The sequence below is a fragment of the Fukomys damarensis genome, unplaced genomic scaffold (assembly GCF_012274545.1).
Source record: "Fukomys damarensis isolate Sample0158 unplaced genomic scaffold, DMR_v1.0_HiC HiC_scaffold_3, whole genome shotgun sequence".
Classification (NCBI taxonomy): domain Eukaryota; kingdom Metazoa; phylum Chordata; class Mammalia; order Rodentia; family Bathyergidae; genus Fukomys; species Fukomys damarensis.
Genome location: NW_022900915.1, coordinates 17,000,067 through 17,017,336, shown reverse-complemented (window position 1 = coordinate 17,017,336; position 17,270 = coordinate 17,000,067). Strand labels below are relative to the sequence as shown.

At 36.3% G+C, this 17,270-nt stretch overlaps 1 protein-coding gene and 1 pseudogene across 1 annotated transcript in view; one reads left to right on the top strand and one right to left on the bottom strand.

Moving 5' to 3' along the window:
- The window catches only part of Pfdn1 (prefoldin subunit 1), a 72,957-nt gene that overhangs the window by 37,041 nt on the left and 18,646 nt on the right, over positions 1 to 17,270 (bottom strand). Inside the window, exon 3 of the mRNA XM_010613816.3 lies at positions 3,671 to 3,755. Within this exon, the coding sequence (XP_010612118.1) occupies positions 3,671 to 3,755 (85 nt within the window). The remainder of the gene's footprint in view (positions 1 to 3,670; positions 3,756 to 17,270) is intronic.
- LOC104855118 lies at positions 11,973 to 12,811 on the top strand (annotated as a pseudogene).

Here is a 17,270-nt window from a genome sequence, read left to right as displayed (position 1 = left end):
AAAAAAAAAAAAAAAAAAAGATTCATTTCAAATGATTACTGCTCAATGATAGTGCACCCGGTTACCCAAGAGCTAAACAACACATACAAGGTTAATTCTGTTCTCACACTTGGTAACACAATATCTAGTCTGTAGAACATCTCTCAGGAGTAACTTCAATTTTCCAAGTTTTATTTAAGAAATACATTTCAGAAGGCTATAGCTGCCATAGATAGTGAATCTGCTGATGGATCTTGGCAAATTAAATTGAAACCCTGAGAAGAATTTACTATTCCATATGCCTTTAAGGGCATCTGTTGGCTTATAATGGGTCAAAACATCAACATTATCAGAATTTTGAAAGCAGCTGATTACAACCCTCATGGATGACTTGGAGTGTCAAGATTTAGTGGAGGAAATAACTGTAGATGTGGAGGAAGCAGCAAGAAATAAGAATTTGAAGTGGAGTCTAACAGTGTGACTAAATTGTTGCCATTTCCACATATAATTTTAACAGATGAGGAGCCACTTCTTATGGATGAGCAAAGAAATAACTTTTTAAAATGGAATCTACTGTTGATGAAGATGCTGTGAAAACTGTTGAAAAAACAACAGAGGACTTAGAATATTACATAAATTTAATTGATGAATCAGCAGCAGGGTTTGAGAGGAATGACTCCAATTCTTAAGAATTCTGAAAGAAGTTCTATTATGCATGCTATAGAGAAATCTTTCATGAAAAGATGAAACAACTGATGCAAAAACTTCATTGTCTTAAAAAATAGCCACATGGCTGGGCTTGGTGGTGCACACTTGTAATCCCAGCACTCAGGAGGCTGAGGCAGGAGGATCGCTGGGAGTTCGAGACCAGCCTGGGCTACACAGTGAGTTCCAGAACAGTCTGAACTACATAGTGAGACCCTGTCTCACCCCCCCCCCAAAAAAAAGCCACATGGTGGCACATACCTGTAATTCCAGCACTCTGGGAGGATAAGACAAAGGATCACAAGTTCAAGTCCAGCTTGGGCAACTTAATGCCTTAACAAGACCCTAACCCAAAATTAAAAAAAAAAATTTAAAGGGCTTGGAATGTACTTCAATGTGAAGGCCCTGGGTTCATCTCCTAGTACACCCAAAAAAGCCACAGTGATTGTAACCTTCAACAACCACCATTCTGATCAAACAGTAGCCATCAAAGCAAGACTCCCTACCAGCAAAAGATATGAAGGTTCAGATAATCATCAGCATGTTTTAGCAATAAAGCATTTTTAAATTAAGGGACGTACCTTTCTTTAGGCATAATGCTACTACAATGGAAACATAACTTTCATATGCACTGGGAAATCAAAACACTTGTGTGACTTGCTTTATTGTGATATTCACTTTATTATAGTAGTCTGGTAAGTGAATCTGCATTATCTCCAAGGTATGCCTGTACACTAAATTTGGATATAGGGCTCATGCAGTAACTGAATGTTTAGGTAACAGGAGCCTATAGTGGTGAAGAAAATGGAAAATAAAAAATCAAATATAAACTATATATTAATAAAGTATAAAGATAAAATTATCAAATGATTTTTAAAAACAGTATATAGCATAATTCCTCTTTATTTAAAAAAAAAAATGGCTGGCCAGGGATTTAGTTCAGTATGTCTGCCCCACAAGCACAAAGTCCTGAGTTTGATCCCCAGTACCAAAAAAACAAAAAGTGGCTGGGCACACACCTGTAATCCCAGCTCACAAGACTGTGACAAGAGGACTGTCATGAATTTGAGGCCAGCTGGGGCTACACAGTGAATTTAAGGTCAGCCTGAACTGCATGGAGAGACCCTGTCTCAAATAACAAGTAAATAAATAAATTGTATGTACGCGTGGATGGATGTGCTTATATAAATATAAAAGAAAGCTTGGAATGATATGCACCAAACTATAGAGAAAACATTTGGAACTATTTGGGGAAAACAAAGTTACATTTTTGTTGTTTAATAATTTATAATTTGTCTGATTTTCTTTTTTGTTTTTGTTTATTGGTTTTTCAAGACATGGTCTCACTATATATATAGTTCAGGCTGGCCTTGAACTCACTATGAAGCCCAAGCCTGCCTCGAACTCACAGCAAATCCTTCTGCTTCTGCTTCAGCTTCCTGTGGGATTACAAGCGTGTGCCACCATGTCCACCTTGATTTTCTTTTTTATAATGTACTAACTGTACTTGTATTGCTAAAATACAAATAACATATAAAATTAAAGATTAAAAACCAAAAAATTCCTATGGTAGAGTTTATCCCCGTTATATTTTATAGTTGTAATCAGCATTTCAAACAGGTACCACCTAATCTGATTCTATTGTCAGCTAATAAAATATTCTAACAGTATTTGAGACTCTTCATGAAGAGCAATTTTTAGAAAACAATGTTATATCAGAAGATGCTAAAATCATCTACAACAATTTTACCTTGAAAATATTTTAATTATAAAAGTTAACATAGTTTTTAAAATGTATTCAATGCAGCGATTATAAGAAAAAAATTTACTGTACCTCCATGCCCATTTTATCAGCTTACAGCAACCAGTGTTAACAACATATACCTTTACATGTAATTTTCAATATTCACAGATCTTGACTTGTTTGCTTTCATAAAAAGAACTATATATCTTACCTCAATCAGGCAAATTTTAGATATATTTACCTAAGAGCAAAAACTCATTTATTGTTTTATTTATATGAAATATTATGTTTGGGGTTTTTTTCCAGATATTTTTGCTTCTTGTGAGAGTGACAATACAACAGGACATAAAACCTACCCTAAACTAGTTGGGCTGATATAAATGATACCATAGAATAGACAACAACAACCTGGTTACCACAAAAGCTATTGCCTTTTTTATTACTAAGTTTGTTTGCTTGCTTTGGCTCTTTCACCAAAGTCTAAAAAGAATGTCTCATCAAAAGTTTTAGGGCTGGGGATTTAGCTCAGTGGTTCCTCTGCCTGCTTCGCAAGCACAAGGTCCCAAATTCAATCCCTGGTACTCCCCCCACCCCCCAAAAAAAGTTTTAATTGTACAAGGAAACTATAATAATAAAATCCAATTTCCCAAAGATTTACTAACCTACTCTTGTGTATCATATTTTTCCCTAGCTTTAAAAAAAGAAGTCTTTTCCTCACAAGAATACCATCCTCCAGGGCCAGGGATTTAGCTCAGTAGTACTGCCACCTGCCTCACAAGTGTAAGGTCCTGAGTTCAATCCCCAGTACTAAAAGAATACCATCCTTCAGATAGTTAATTAGTTACAGCTCACAACTTAATCCTTGTCTAGAACCTAAACTAGGTTAAAGAATTTACAAACATGTGAGAGACACCAAGATCCTCCACTGCATTCTAGTATACCTATGTATGTAGTATACTTGTCTTTTGTTTTGTTTTTTAGAAATATATGTGTCCATTCAAAAGCAAAGGAGAAAATATATTGATTACTGCCATCACATCTTTAAAACTGCCGAGTTCCACAGACTGTTTTTTGTTTTACATTACACACTGCCACAAGTATCACTGCTTCATAGCTCTAACACAATTAGACCAAAACAAAACAAAACAAAAACCCTTGCTAATAACACACTTTCATTTAATGACTTGAGATTTACCTTTTCAAAAAATTGACTGCCATTATCAATACTCACTGAAAACTTACCTCTAGTTCTTTAATTTTTTCTTCTGCTATTTTCTGTTTCTCCAACAGCTGATTATGAATTACCTCCTTGGATTGAAGAATAAACCTACAAAATACAAGAAAGTTGAAAACTAAGCCATATGACTATGTTCATCAAAACCAACAGCTATAGACCACAAATGTTAAACTAAGAAAACTAAAAGGATGATTTCCAAATTTAGAACAAGTAAAACGTTACATTAATGCGATAAATTGAGGAAACCACTACAGGTTTTAAGTCTTGTTTGCTGAGAATGAATAAAGGCCAAAAAATATATTCTACTTTTTATTTAAAGATGGAAATCCTCTATCTTTTGTTGTTGTTTTCTTGGGGGTTTTTTCTTTGTTTGTTTGTTTTGTAACAGCAGTAACTCATGACCTTTTAAAGTTACAATCAAGTACTGTGTTAGGATCAGTGGATTAGTGTTTACATGAGCTCCTCACACAAAAAGCACTGTGTAAGATCCAGTATCTTTCGTTATTATTTCCAGAGCATATAATACCTCTGAAAAGTTCAAATACACAAGTGGAAAATTTCAACTTTTTCCATTTTACAGTCAGGCACATTATTTACTACTAATGAGGATGGAAATAATGGGAAGTTAAAAATTAACACTGAATCTGTTTTGTGGCTTTATGTTCATAATTCTTGCTGGAGGTAAAAGAACAAAGTGTTTTACTGCCTTGAGTAAGTAAACTGAAGTATTTCCCTTCTACTGAAACCAAAGGAAAACTGCAATTATTCAAACCTCATTTAGGATTGTCTAAACTGAATAGATTTCAATTAAAGATTAAAATAAATTAAGCAGATTACTTCTTCTCTTTGTACTTAAGAATTCAGCAACAAAGAACTCAACAGCACCTCTAAACAAAAAAGCCAAACAAGAAAACACATGAAGATAGCAATACACAATTTCCTCGCTGACCCCACCAAATCAATACACACATAAGTGGACACTCAACAAGAGGGTCTTATCATAGTTATAAGACCCATAAAAAGGGCAAGTACAACTCAATAACTAAGGGAAAATTTTTTCTCTTGTCTTTATGAATATATAGCTTGTCACACATTAATACAAATACAAATACAATAATGAACTTCTCTTTTTCACTTCACTGACTGCCACACTCATAATGAGATTAAATCCAACATGATTTAACTAATGATCTTAGCCTTTTTTTTTTTTTTGGTACCAGGGATGAAACTGAGGACCTTGAGCTTGCTACGGAGGCAGTGGAAACACTGAGCTAAATCCCCGGCCCTGAAGAGGAGAAGAGGGGACATCAAGTCTCACTATTGTAGCTCAGGCTGGACTTGAATTCATTATGTAGGCCACATTAGCCTCAAACAAACAGCAATCCTCCTGCCTCAATTTCCCAAATGCTAGGATAACATGCACATGTCACCACAGTTGGCAGTCTAAGTCTTCAGTAACCTGATCCTCTGTAAAAAGTTTACTCATATATGTACTAGAAAGACTGTCCACATTCATTTGAAACAATGATTAATGCTGATCTTTTACCTACAGAATCCTTCATGTCTAAAACAGTTTTATTTACAGAAGTCAAGAGACAATCACATAAGATTATAGTGCACAGAACATTTTTCTCAGAATTAAGTCATGCTAGTATTTGCAGAGTTATTTGGAATTGCACATTCTCAGTGACACAATGCAAAAAGCATTATAAAACAACCTCCAAGAGTCACCAAATTATGTCATCACATGCACTATTTTAAACTCTTTCAGCCATGGAAATAATTCTCAAAGTAAAATATACATTTTTAAACAGCACTGATTGCCAGCCAATAAGTACTATTCTCAAATAATAGGTCTTTGGACATCATGTGTATTAGAATATGGAAAAATTTGAAGGCTAAGATTACAAGTGATTACTTATGTGGCGTTTAAAAAGAAAATATCAGAACAGATACTAAATCCCTTGAGCAGAAAATAAAATTACTAGAAAGCAAGAACACTCAACAACAAAAACATGTTTTTCCATAGCCACATGTCCCTAAGGTAGCTATACTGGACTATGCCAACTTCAAAGGCCAGAGGCTGGCCAATGTATTATGATAAGCCCAAGACAGCTCAAACATAAAAATTTTAAACAAGCATAAGCATTGTGTAAACTGAAATGTTTACCTCAAGAAGTAGTATACTGTAAAAATTCAAACAAAATAATCTGGTTTAGTCCTCAATTCAAACAATGGCATTATGTACGAACACTAGAAATGGCTCCAAGAAATACCTAGATTTCTGGAAAAAACTTTGGAAAACATCTCACTTCTGTTGTTTTTTTAAAAAGGTGGTGAATTATAAGATTCTATTTGAAGAAAATATACCATAATGAGTCTTGTTATAATAAACAGATATGAATAGTTTCTCATACTAGAGATCCTCACAGAGATCCTGCTTGTTTATGGAAAGCCAAATATAACAAAGGATTCTAGGGTTCAAAAGGTGCTACCAAGAAAAATAAACTATGAAGAGGGAAAGTATTCTCATATGGTATGTAGATTATGTGCTTATAATGCCAGGATTATATAACCTGGATAAGTCACTGCTTTGTAAAAACCTATTTTCACCTGGAACTTTCTCAATTATGTGTAATTATACCACCTGGAAAATATACTTTTCTGATGACTTTTGGATTTGGGGGTTTGGGTTTTTTTGTTTGTTTGGTTTTTTTTTTGTAACAGGGATAGAACTCAGGACCTTGTGCTTGCAAGGCAGGTGGCAGCACCACTGAGCTAAATCCCAGCCCTGATGACTTTTGGTTTTGATTACGTGAGGAACCAGATGGTGTGTTCTGAATCATATGGCAGGCTAACACACGACTTCTACTTTCTTGTAATTCCGCATGAATAAATAGTGTTATCTGCCCAAAACACAATCCAGGACCAATAGCAATGCTGTCTTTTGTGCGCACTTCCAAAGTGTGATCACCTGGATATATGCTATTTAGAAACAAAACGTTGAGTCTTCTAGGAAGATGACAGAATGGTGAGCAGCAAAGAAACAGCCTCTTCCATATCTGAAGTCCAGACAACGGAAAATACCAACATGAGGAAGAGAAGGAGGGAATTGAGTTCCCAGGACCCAGCAAGGATCTGAAGCGAGAATTAGGGACCATGGGGAGAACAGAGAGGGACCACAATGCAGAGGAGGGAGGTGGCAAGTGGCACTGCAGCTCAAACCTGCAGAGGCATGGTGACTACTGGCATCCCACAGGCCTCCATGGAGAAATGCACCACAGGCACAGGCATCCACAATGGAAGGAGCAATGGATGCTGTGGATGGCAATGGCTGATGAGTTCAGGTTTAGGTGCCCCCCACAGGGAAGAACTGGCTGGTAACCATTTTGGAAAGGGGCCAATGAAGTCAGAACTCAGGGCATCTGTGTGTTGGCTTCACCTAGCAGCTCCAAGTGTTAGGGTGAGACACAATTAAGTTCAAGCTGGCAGGAGGTCAGAGAGCTGAATTTAAGCCAGCAGAAGTCACTCAGTGTTGCAGGCTGCAAAATTCAAGCCCCAGCATCACAGCCAGAAACCAGAAGCAGACCAAACTTAGTGGAACTAAAGGCCCAGGTTTGCTGGGATTATGCACCACTGCTATGATTCTACTGCTGGCTTGCTAGGATTAATCAACACAGATCTGGGCTCTACCAGACCCCTCTGTCAACCAGTGACAGCAGAGATGTGCCCTGAAGTACACATATTTTTTTCTAGTTTTCATTTCTTTGCTTTTTTATTTTTTCTATTTTTTTCTTTTTCTTGATTGTTCAAGTGAGAACAATGTTTCTAGAGGTTTTTTGTTTTTGTTCGTTTCATTTTCTTCATTTTTTTCTTTTCCTTCTGTCTTTTTCACTAGTTCCCAAAGCTTTCATAATCTTCCATTCTTCCTTCTAATCCCTTTCTTCTATTTTTTCTATTTTTTTCCCCAACTCTTTTTAAATTTTCTCCCGAGGGTAAAATGATCATACTGAGGGGACATTTACTGCACACAATTTTCTGGTTTGTTTCAGATTTGGTGATATAACTATAAATCCTGTTCACACGGTTAAAGATGTGTTTGATGCTATTATTTTTGCTGACTGAACAACTTCAGCCAAGGTGACATAACCATTCTTATCAGTTGTTCTTCCAGCTATGTCAAGACTGCAACTGCCTAAGGGTCATAAATAAACAATACTATAGGCCAGTGCCAAAGAACCAGGGGCTAGGCCAAATAGGCAGCAGTTTCTCATTCCCAAAAAACTGAAGAGGTAATAACTTGCAATAGCCTCAAAATCCAAAGCCATCTACACCTGGAATATACCTGAGAAGTGTTCATTTCCTAAGGGTTCTCAATAATAGCAATAGCATAAACAATTTACAAGCATCAACACAGGAATTAAACTAAAAAAAAAAAAAAAAAAAAAAAAAAAAAAAAAAAAAAAAAAAAAAAAAAAAAAAAGAAAGAAAGAAAGAAAAGAAAAGAAGGCATGAAAGTAAGATGCAACCCCAGACTCCCAGCTTACCAAAGGCAAACCCAGGGGACAATGAGATGAAACAATTCCAAAGCCACACATCTGGACTCTCTGAAGTGGTAACAACAGAAATAACAAGCAAATGAATGAGGCTCTAGAAAAAAATCAAATCAGAAATAATTTCTCAGATAACTTCAGATATGATGACCATAATGAAAGGCATGATGAGTGAATCTAGAGAAGATACAGACTGAAAAAATAGAAGAACTTATGAAAATGACAGAAACTATGAATGCCCAAGGAAAGAAATGGAATTCATGAAACCGATTCAAACAGATACTCAGGAGATTAAAAATTCCATTCAAAGTATACACAGCAGAATGAACCAATGTGAGGACAGAATATCAAGAGAATACAGAAGACAGGATTGTGGTTAGCAATCATGAAAAGAAAGATTTCTTAAAAATAGCAAGCAACCATGAAAAATCAATCCAACAGCTGCTATATGATTCAAAGAAAATTAACATAAGATTGATGACAGTCAATGAAAAGGCAGGAGATAGCACAAATGACACCAAAAAACCTGCTCACAGAAGTAATGGCATAAAATTTCCCGAACAGGGAAAAACAATTCGACATAAAGATAAATGAGGCATATAGAATTTCAATTAGCAATGATCAAAAAAAAAAAAAAAACCCTACCCAAGGCATGTAACAGTCAGGATTCCGGAAATTAAGCAAGAACAGAATATTAAAAAATTTTAGGGGAAAGAAACAAATCACTTATAAAGGAAAGCCCACCAGAATTATAGCAGACTTCTCAACACAGTCCCTCAAGTAAAGATGAGCTTGGAGTGAAGTATGGAGTGAAGTATGTCAAGCCCTAAAAGAAAACAACCTCCAACCCAGATTGATGTACCCTACAAAACTATCTTTCAAAATTGATGGAGAAATTACATATTTCCATAACAAAGAACACCTGAAGAAACTCATGACCACCAAACCAGCACTCCAAAATTTTCTGAAGGATATTCTAGAAAGAGATAACAAAGACAGCAACTTCATTAACCCCAACAGAATTTATCCACCAGGCGAGGCAAGTAATTGGAGGGGAAAGAAAGGGAATCAACAATAGGAAAAAAACATGAGAAGGCTTAGTCAATACATATCAGTTACCTACACAAATAACAGACTCTCTGAGAGAGAAATTAGGGAAACAATTCCTTTCACAATAGCATCCAAAAAAATGAAGCATCTAGGAATTAATCTAACAAAAGAAACAAAAGACCTCTACACTGAAAAACTACAGCACTCTGAAAAAAGAAATCAAAGAGGATATAAAAAAATGGAAAGATATCCCCTGCTCCTGGGTAGGAAGAATCAACATAGTGAAAATGGCCATACTACCAAAACTGCTATACAGATTCAATGCAATGCCAATTGAAATTCCAACACTATATTTCACAGAACTAGAAAAAATAATCCAAAAATTATTTGGAACCATAAGAGACCTAGAATAGCAAAGCCATCCTAGGCAACAGACACATGGCAGCGGGTATAACAATTCCCAATTTGAAACTATACTACAAAGCCACTGTGATAAAAACAGCATGGTACTGGCAAAGAAACAGATCTGAGGATCAGTGGAACAGAATGGAAGACACAAAAACAAATCCAGATGTACTCAGCTACCTCGTCTTTGACAAAGGAGCTGACCATCCTCAGTGGAGGAAAGAGAGCCTCTTCAATAAATGGTGTTGGAAGAACTCGATTTCAACCTGCCACAGATTAAAACTGGACCCTTATCTTTCACCATGCACTAAATTAAAATCTAAGTGGATGAAAGATCTAAATATTAAAACAGAAACACTAAACTTGCTGGAAGATAAGCTAGGCAGAACTCTGGAAGACATTGTCATAGGAAAAGACTATAAATTCTCAGTAGCACAGGAACTAGCAGAAAGAATCAACAACTGGGATCTCATCTTATTAAAAAGATTCTGTACTGCAAAAGAAACCATCAACAGAACTAAGAGACAACCTACAATGTGGGAAAAAAAATTTTACCAGCTGCTCCTCAGACAAAGGACTATTATCTAGAATATATAAAGAACTCAAAACAATCAGCCCCCCCAAATATAAAGACCCAATTCAAAAATGGGCATATGAAATGAACAGACATTTCACAAAGAAGTAAAAATAGCAAGTAAATATATAAAAAAATGTTCCACATCACTGGTCATTCGAGAAATGCAGATGAAAACACTAAGATTCCACCTCACCCCACAAAGAATGGCTGCAATCAAGAAACCAAACAATAACAAATGTTGGCAGGGTTGTGGGGAGAAAGGAATCCTTCTCCATTGTTGGTGGGAGTGCAGACCGGTACAAACACTATGGAAATCAATATGGAGATACCTCAAAGAGCTGTGACTAGAGGTTCCATTTGACCCAGCCATCCCTCTGCTGGGTATCTTTCCAAAAGAACTAAAAGAATCATATCACAGTGATGTATGCGCGTCCATGTTTATAGCAGCACAGTTTGTAATAGCTAAAACTTGGAAACAGCCCATTTGCCCATCAGTTGGAGACTGGATAAAGAGGATGTGGTTTTTCTATAAAATGGAATATTACTCAGCTATAAAGAATGAGAAATTAGATTCATTCATAGGAAAATGGATATATATTAAGGATATACTCCTAAGTGAAATAAATAAGTCACACATGTGTAAATACCAAATAGTTTCTCTGATGTGAATAAACTGTAATAGTACATAAAATCCTAATGAGATAACTGACATCGTGAAATGGGAAGCAAGGGGACAAAGGTGTAGGGAAGGTGGGATGGGTAGGGGAAGGGTAATGAGTGAAAAGAAAAAAATGTGAGAAAATGAAAAGATGGAAATAAAGTGTTTGTAAATGGGGAAGGGAGGAGGGGGTGAAGGGAGGGCAGGGATAAGGGGAAAAAATGAGAACCAAGACTTGACATGTAGAGGTACAAAATCCCAACAATGAATGTAACTGTACTGCATCCCTAAAATGTACCAATAAATTCAATTATTTAATTAAAAAATACGTATCAGTTATAACCACCAATGTAAATGACCTCAATTCACCAATCAAAAGAAACAGGATAGGGCTAAGTTCCACTGCCTGCCTCACAAGTGCAATGACCCAAGTTCGAGTACCCTCCCCGACAAAAAAAAAAAAAAAAAAAAAAAAAAAAAAAAAAAAAGAAACAAAAAACAAGAAATCAGATCCAGGGCCATGGATTTAGCTCAGTGGCACTGCACGTGCCTCAAAAGCACAAGGTCAAGAGATCCTAAGTTCAATCCCCAGTACCACAAAAAGGAAAGAAGAAAGAAGAAGAGGAGGGGGGGGAGGGGGAGGGGGAGGAAGAGGAAGAGGAAGAGGAAGAAGAAGAAGAAGAAGAAGAAGAAGAAGAAGAAGAAGAAGAAGAAGAAGAAGAAGAAGAAGAAGAATCCAACAATATGCTTCATACAAGAAACAATTTAACTCACAGAGAAATTCACAGACTGAAAATCAAAGAATGGAAAACAATACTCCATGTGACAGGAACCCAGAAAAAGTGGGGACAGCTATTCTACAAGCAGACAAACTAGATTTCAAGCCAAGATTGATCAAGAGAGACAAAGGTCATTATATCCTTATTAAGGGAACAATCCAAGAGGAAGAGATAATAATCAAAAATATATATGTAGTACACACCAGTTGCTCCAGTTATATAAAACAAAAATTAATGGACTTCAAAAAATCAAATAAGCACTAATACAATTGTACTGGGGGGGGGGCTCAATACCCCACTACCTCAAACAGATCAGCAAGACAAAAAACAAAAAAGAGCACAGCCACTGCAGCAGCACAGAAAAGCCACACACAAGAGAGGAGATGTTTGCAGAGTGGAGTGGGGGGTTTGCTATATCAGATGACAATTCAAGGGCCAGCACCAGCTCCTCCTCATCTTTGTCCTCTAACCAGCAAACCAAGAAAGAAACATCACCCCCAAGGAGGAGAATAAAGTCAGCATGAGCAAAAGCTCCAAGCTCCACCAGCGCCAAGAGGATTCAAAAGGAGCTGACAGACCCTCTACCTAACTGCAGTGCTGGCCCCAAAGGTGACATCTTTGACTGTAGATCTACCATTCTAGGGCCTCCAGGAACAGTGTATGAAGGTGGTATATTTTCCCAGGATATCACTTTTATTCCAGAATATCCCTTCAAACCTCCAAAGGTTACATTTCAAAGAAGAATCTATCTCTGTAATATAAACAGTCAAGGAGTCATTTGCTTGGATATACAGAAAGATAATTGGAGCCCAGCACTATTTCTAAAGTCTTCTTTTCTATCTGCTCACTTTTTTTTTTTGAGACAGGGTCTCAGTACGTAGTCGAGAATGACCTGGAACTCACTATGTAGCCCAGGCTGGTCTCGAACTCAGCAATCCTCCTGCCTCAGCCTCCCGAGTGCCGGGATTACAGGCATGTGCCACCAGACCCAGCTAATCTGCTCACTTCTTACAGACTGTAATCCTGCCAACCCTTTGGTGGGAAGTACTGCCAGTCAGTATATGACCAACGGAGCAGAACATGACAGAATGGCCAGGCAGTGGACGAAGAGATACATGACATAAACTGGGTTTTCACAATTCTTAACGTTATTTGTCACAGAAGAGAGATGCTTATGATTTTGAAGGGGCGGGGGAGGGTGGGAGTTGGTAAAGAGTAGGGGATTTCTGTAACAGGTATTATTCAGTCTTACTTCCTAAGATTTTGTTGTAATTTAAGGTATCCTGCTACAGTAGACAAAATTGGTAATAGCAACTTTTGAAACTCATTAGTTCTGCCGGGCGTTGTGGTGCACACCTGTAATCCCAGCCTCAGGGGAGGCTGAGGAAGGAGGATTGCTGTGAGTTCAAGACCAGCCTGGGCTACACAGTTGAGTTCCAGGTCAGTCTCAACTACATAGTGAGATCCTGTCTCAAAAAAACAAACAAAAAGATACTGACAAAGGGCAGAGGATTTAGTTCAGTGGTTCTGTCATCTACCTCACAAGCTCAAGGACCTGAGTTTGATCCCTGATACCATTAAAAAAAAAAATACTGGCAAAGATAATGCAGTAAAGCATCATGAAGATTATACACCACAACCAAATAAGATTCTTCCTAAGGACACAGGGATGGTTCCACATACAAATCAGTAAGTGTAATACACCATCTTAACAGAGCCAAGGACAAAAGCCATATGATCATCTCAATAGTTGCAGAAAAGGGCCGGGGATTTAGCTCAGTGCCTCCGCGCTTGCCTCACAAACACAAGGTTATGAATTTGATCCCCTCTGTACAAAAAAAAAAAAAAAGATACAGAAAAAGTGTTTGATAAAGCCCAACATCCATTCATGATAAAAACCCTACAGAAAACTGGAATGGTCTTATCTCAGTCTGATGGTCTTATCTCAGCCATCTATGACAAACCAATGGCCAACATCATGCTAAAATGGGCAAAAACTGAAAGCTTTCACTCTAAAATCAGGAACAAGACAAGATGTCCACTGTCACAACTGTTGTTCACTATAGTTCTGGAAACATCAGCCAGAGCAATTGGACAAGAGAAAGAAATAAAAGGAATAAGGATAGGAAAGGAAGAAGTTACATGATCATTATTTGCAGATGACATGTACTCTATATAGAAGACCAAAAACTCTACCAAAAGACATACAGATTTAATAGCCAAAATCAGCAGTGTAGCTGGATATAAAGTCAACACAAAAATCAATAGCCTTCTTGTATATAACAAACTCACTAAGAGAGAAATTAGGGAAACACCTTTCACAATAGCATCCAAAAAAATGAAATACCTAGGAATAAATCTAATGAAGGAAGTAAAAGACCTCTATATTAAAAACTACTGTACTCTGAAAAAGGAGATCAAAGAGGTTATCAGCATATGGAAAAATATCTCTTGTTCTTGCATAAGAACCAATATAGCAAAAATGGCCATACTTCCAAATTTTTGTACAGATTTAAGTCAATTCCAATCAAAATACCAATGGTATAGGGCCAGGGATTTAGCTCAGTGGCACCATGCCTAGAAATGCAAGGTCCTGAGTTTGATCCCTGGTTACCCCTCACCCAAATACCAATAGCATATCTCACAGAATTAGAGAAAACAATCCTAAAATTCATTTGGAACCAGAAGAGATCTAGAATAGCAAAGGCAATTCTGGGCAACAAAGGCAAAGCAGAAGGCAACACAATCCCAGACTTGAAATTATACTACAAAGCTACTACGATAAAAACAGCACAGTACTGGCCAAACCAGACCCAAGGATCAATGGAATAGATCAGAAGATGCAGAAACAACTCCATATATACTCAGCCTCTTTATCTTTGACAAAGAAGCCAACACCTTGACTGGAAGAAAGATATCTCTTTAATAAATAGTACTAGAAAAACTATCTTTCCACATGCTGAAGATGGAAACTAGACCCGTATCTTTCACCAATGCACTAAACTAAAATCATTCCAACATTTCTTCATGAAATTCCTTGAACAAATTAGGTATGGAAAGGTTGTTAATAAAGACTACATATGAAAAACTCATAGCCAACATCACAATGAATGGAGAAACACTGAAAGCATTTCCTCTAAGAGGAAGAATCTGATAAGGGTTAAGGGTATCCATACTCACCATTCTTATATAATATAGTATATAATATAGTAACAGAAGTTTTGGCAAAGTAATTAGGCAAGAGAAAGGTATACAAATAGGTAAGAACTCAAATTATTCTTATTTACAAATCATAAATTTCTATTTAAAAAATCTAAAAGGCTCCAAGACTATTAGAACTGATACATTCAGTTGAGTAGCTGAACACAAACTCAACATACAGAAAGTAATAGCCATAACAATTTGGGTAAGAAAGAAATTTGAAAGCAATCCTATTCATAAAAGCTACCAAAAATAAAATATCTAGGAATAAACAAACAAAGTGAAAGAGCTCTACCATAAAAATTACAAAACACTAAGAAAAGACACTGAAGAAAACAAACACCAAAAAAACTTTCATGTTCATGGATTGGAAGAATTAATGTTAAAACATCCATAGTAAAATGGGCATGGTGGCACACACCTGCAATCCCTGAGGGAGGAGGATTGCTGCAAGTCTGAGGCCAGCCTGGACTATAGAGTAGGCACAAGGCCAGGATGAACTGCACAGCAATACCCTGTCTCAAAAAAAAAAAAAAATCCATACTACTCAAAGTGATCTACAAATTCAATGCAATCCCCATCAAAACACTAATTACATTCTTCATAAAACTAGAAAAAATTCACATTGAAATACTAAAGAGTCTAGCCAAAACAATTCTGAACAAAAAGAACAAAGGTGGAAGTATCACAATTTCTGATTTCAAGACATACCACAGAGACACAGTAACCAAAACAATATAGCATTGACAATAAACAAAGACAGACTAGGGCCGGGAATTTAGCTCAATGGTTCCACCACCTGCCTTGCAAGTGCAAGGTCCCAACAGTACAAAAAAAAAAGACAGAGACTAGTAACAGAGATCCCAGAAATAAACCCACACATCTACAGCCAATTGAATCTCAACAAAGGTGCCAAAACCATGGAGAAAAAACAGTCTCTTCAACAAATGGTGCTGAGAAAATTGAATGTCCACATACGGAAGATTGAAACTTGACCCATCTCTCACCCTTTATAAAAAATCAACTCAAAATGGATCAAAGACCATAAAGACTTAAAATTATGAAACTACTAAAATGTAACACAGGGGAAACACTGGAAGACATTGGTGCAGGAAATAATTTTCTGGAAAGGACCCCAAAAGCACTGAAAACAAAAGCAACAGACAAATGGAATGATATCAAACTAAAAAACAAAGGAAAAAAATAGTAAAGAGACAACAGAGTGGGAGAAAACATTCATCTGACAGCGTTAATATCCAGAATACATAAGGAATTCAATAAACTTAGCAAAAAAAAAAAAAAAAAAAAAAAGCCAAGAAAAAAAAAAAAAAAAAAAAAAAAAAAAAAAAAAAAAAAAAACAAAGCCAAGTAAACCAATGAAAAAAATTGGGCAAAATGACCTGAATACTGTAGGTACACCTCAAAAGTACAAATGGCCAACAAATATAAGACAAAATGCTCAATATCATTAACCATCAGGGAAATGCAAATCAAAATTGAAAAATGAAATATCTCACCCCAGTAAGAATGGCTATTAATCAAAACAAAATTTTAAGCATCCTAATAAAAAATGAGTATAAAACAAGATCATAAAAATAATTCAAAATAAGTCAGAAAAATGAAAAAAGAAAATAAAAAATGAGAAATAGAAAACAAATACCTATAAAACATTTACTAGTAATGTAAATGATATAAACACCTCAATTAAAAGACAAAGACTGTCAGACTAAATTAAAACACATGATTCACCATGGTGGTGCACACCTGTAATCCCAGCACTCTGAGAGGTTTAGGAAGAAGGATCAAGTTCAAACCCAGCCTGAGTAATTTAGCAAGATCTCATCAAAAAATAAAAATTTTTAAAAAGGATTGTAGCTCAGTGTAAAGACACTAGGTTCAATCCCCAATACTAAAATAAAACAAAACACATATGAACTACATGCAGCCAAAAAGAAATTTACTTTAAATTAAAAAACAAATCATTTACAAGTAAAGGGCTGGGGATGTAACTCAGTGGTTCTGCCACCTGCCTCGCAAGTGCAAGGACACAAGCTCAATCCCCAGTACCTTTAAAAAAACAAACAAACAAACAAACAAATGCACAAAAAAAAAATATAGAGAGAGCGCATATATATAGCATATATATAATGCATATATATTATATGCAAATATATTATGCACATTTACAAGTAAAGGGCTGGGGATGTAACTCAGTGGTTCTGCCACCTGCCTCGCAAGTGCAAGGACACAAGCTCAATCCCCAGTACCTTTAAAAAAACAAACAAACAAACAAACAAATGCACAAAAAAAAAATATAGAGAGAGCGCATATATATAGCATATATATAATGCATATATATTATATGCAAATATATTATGCACA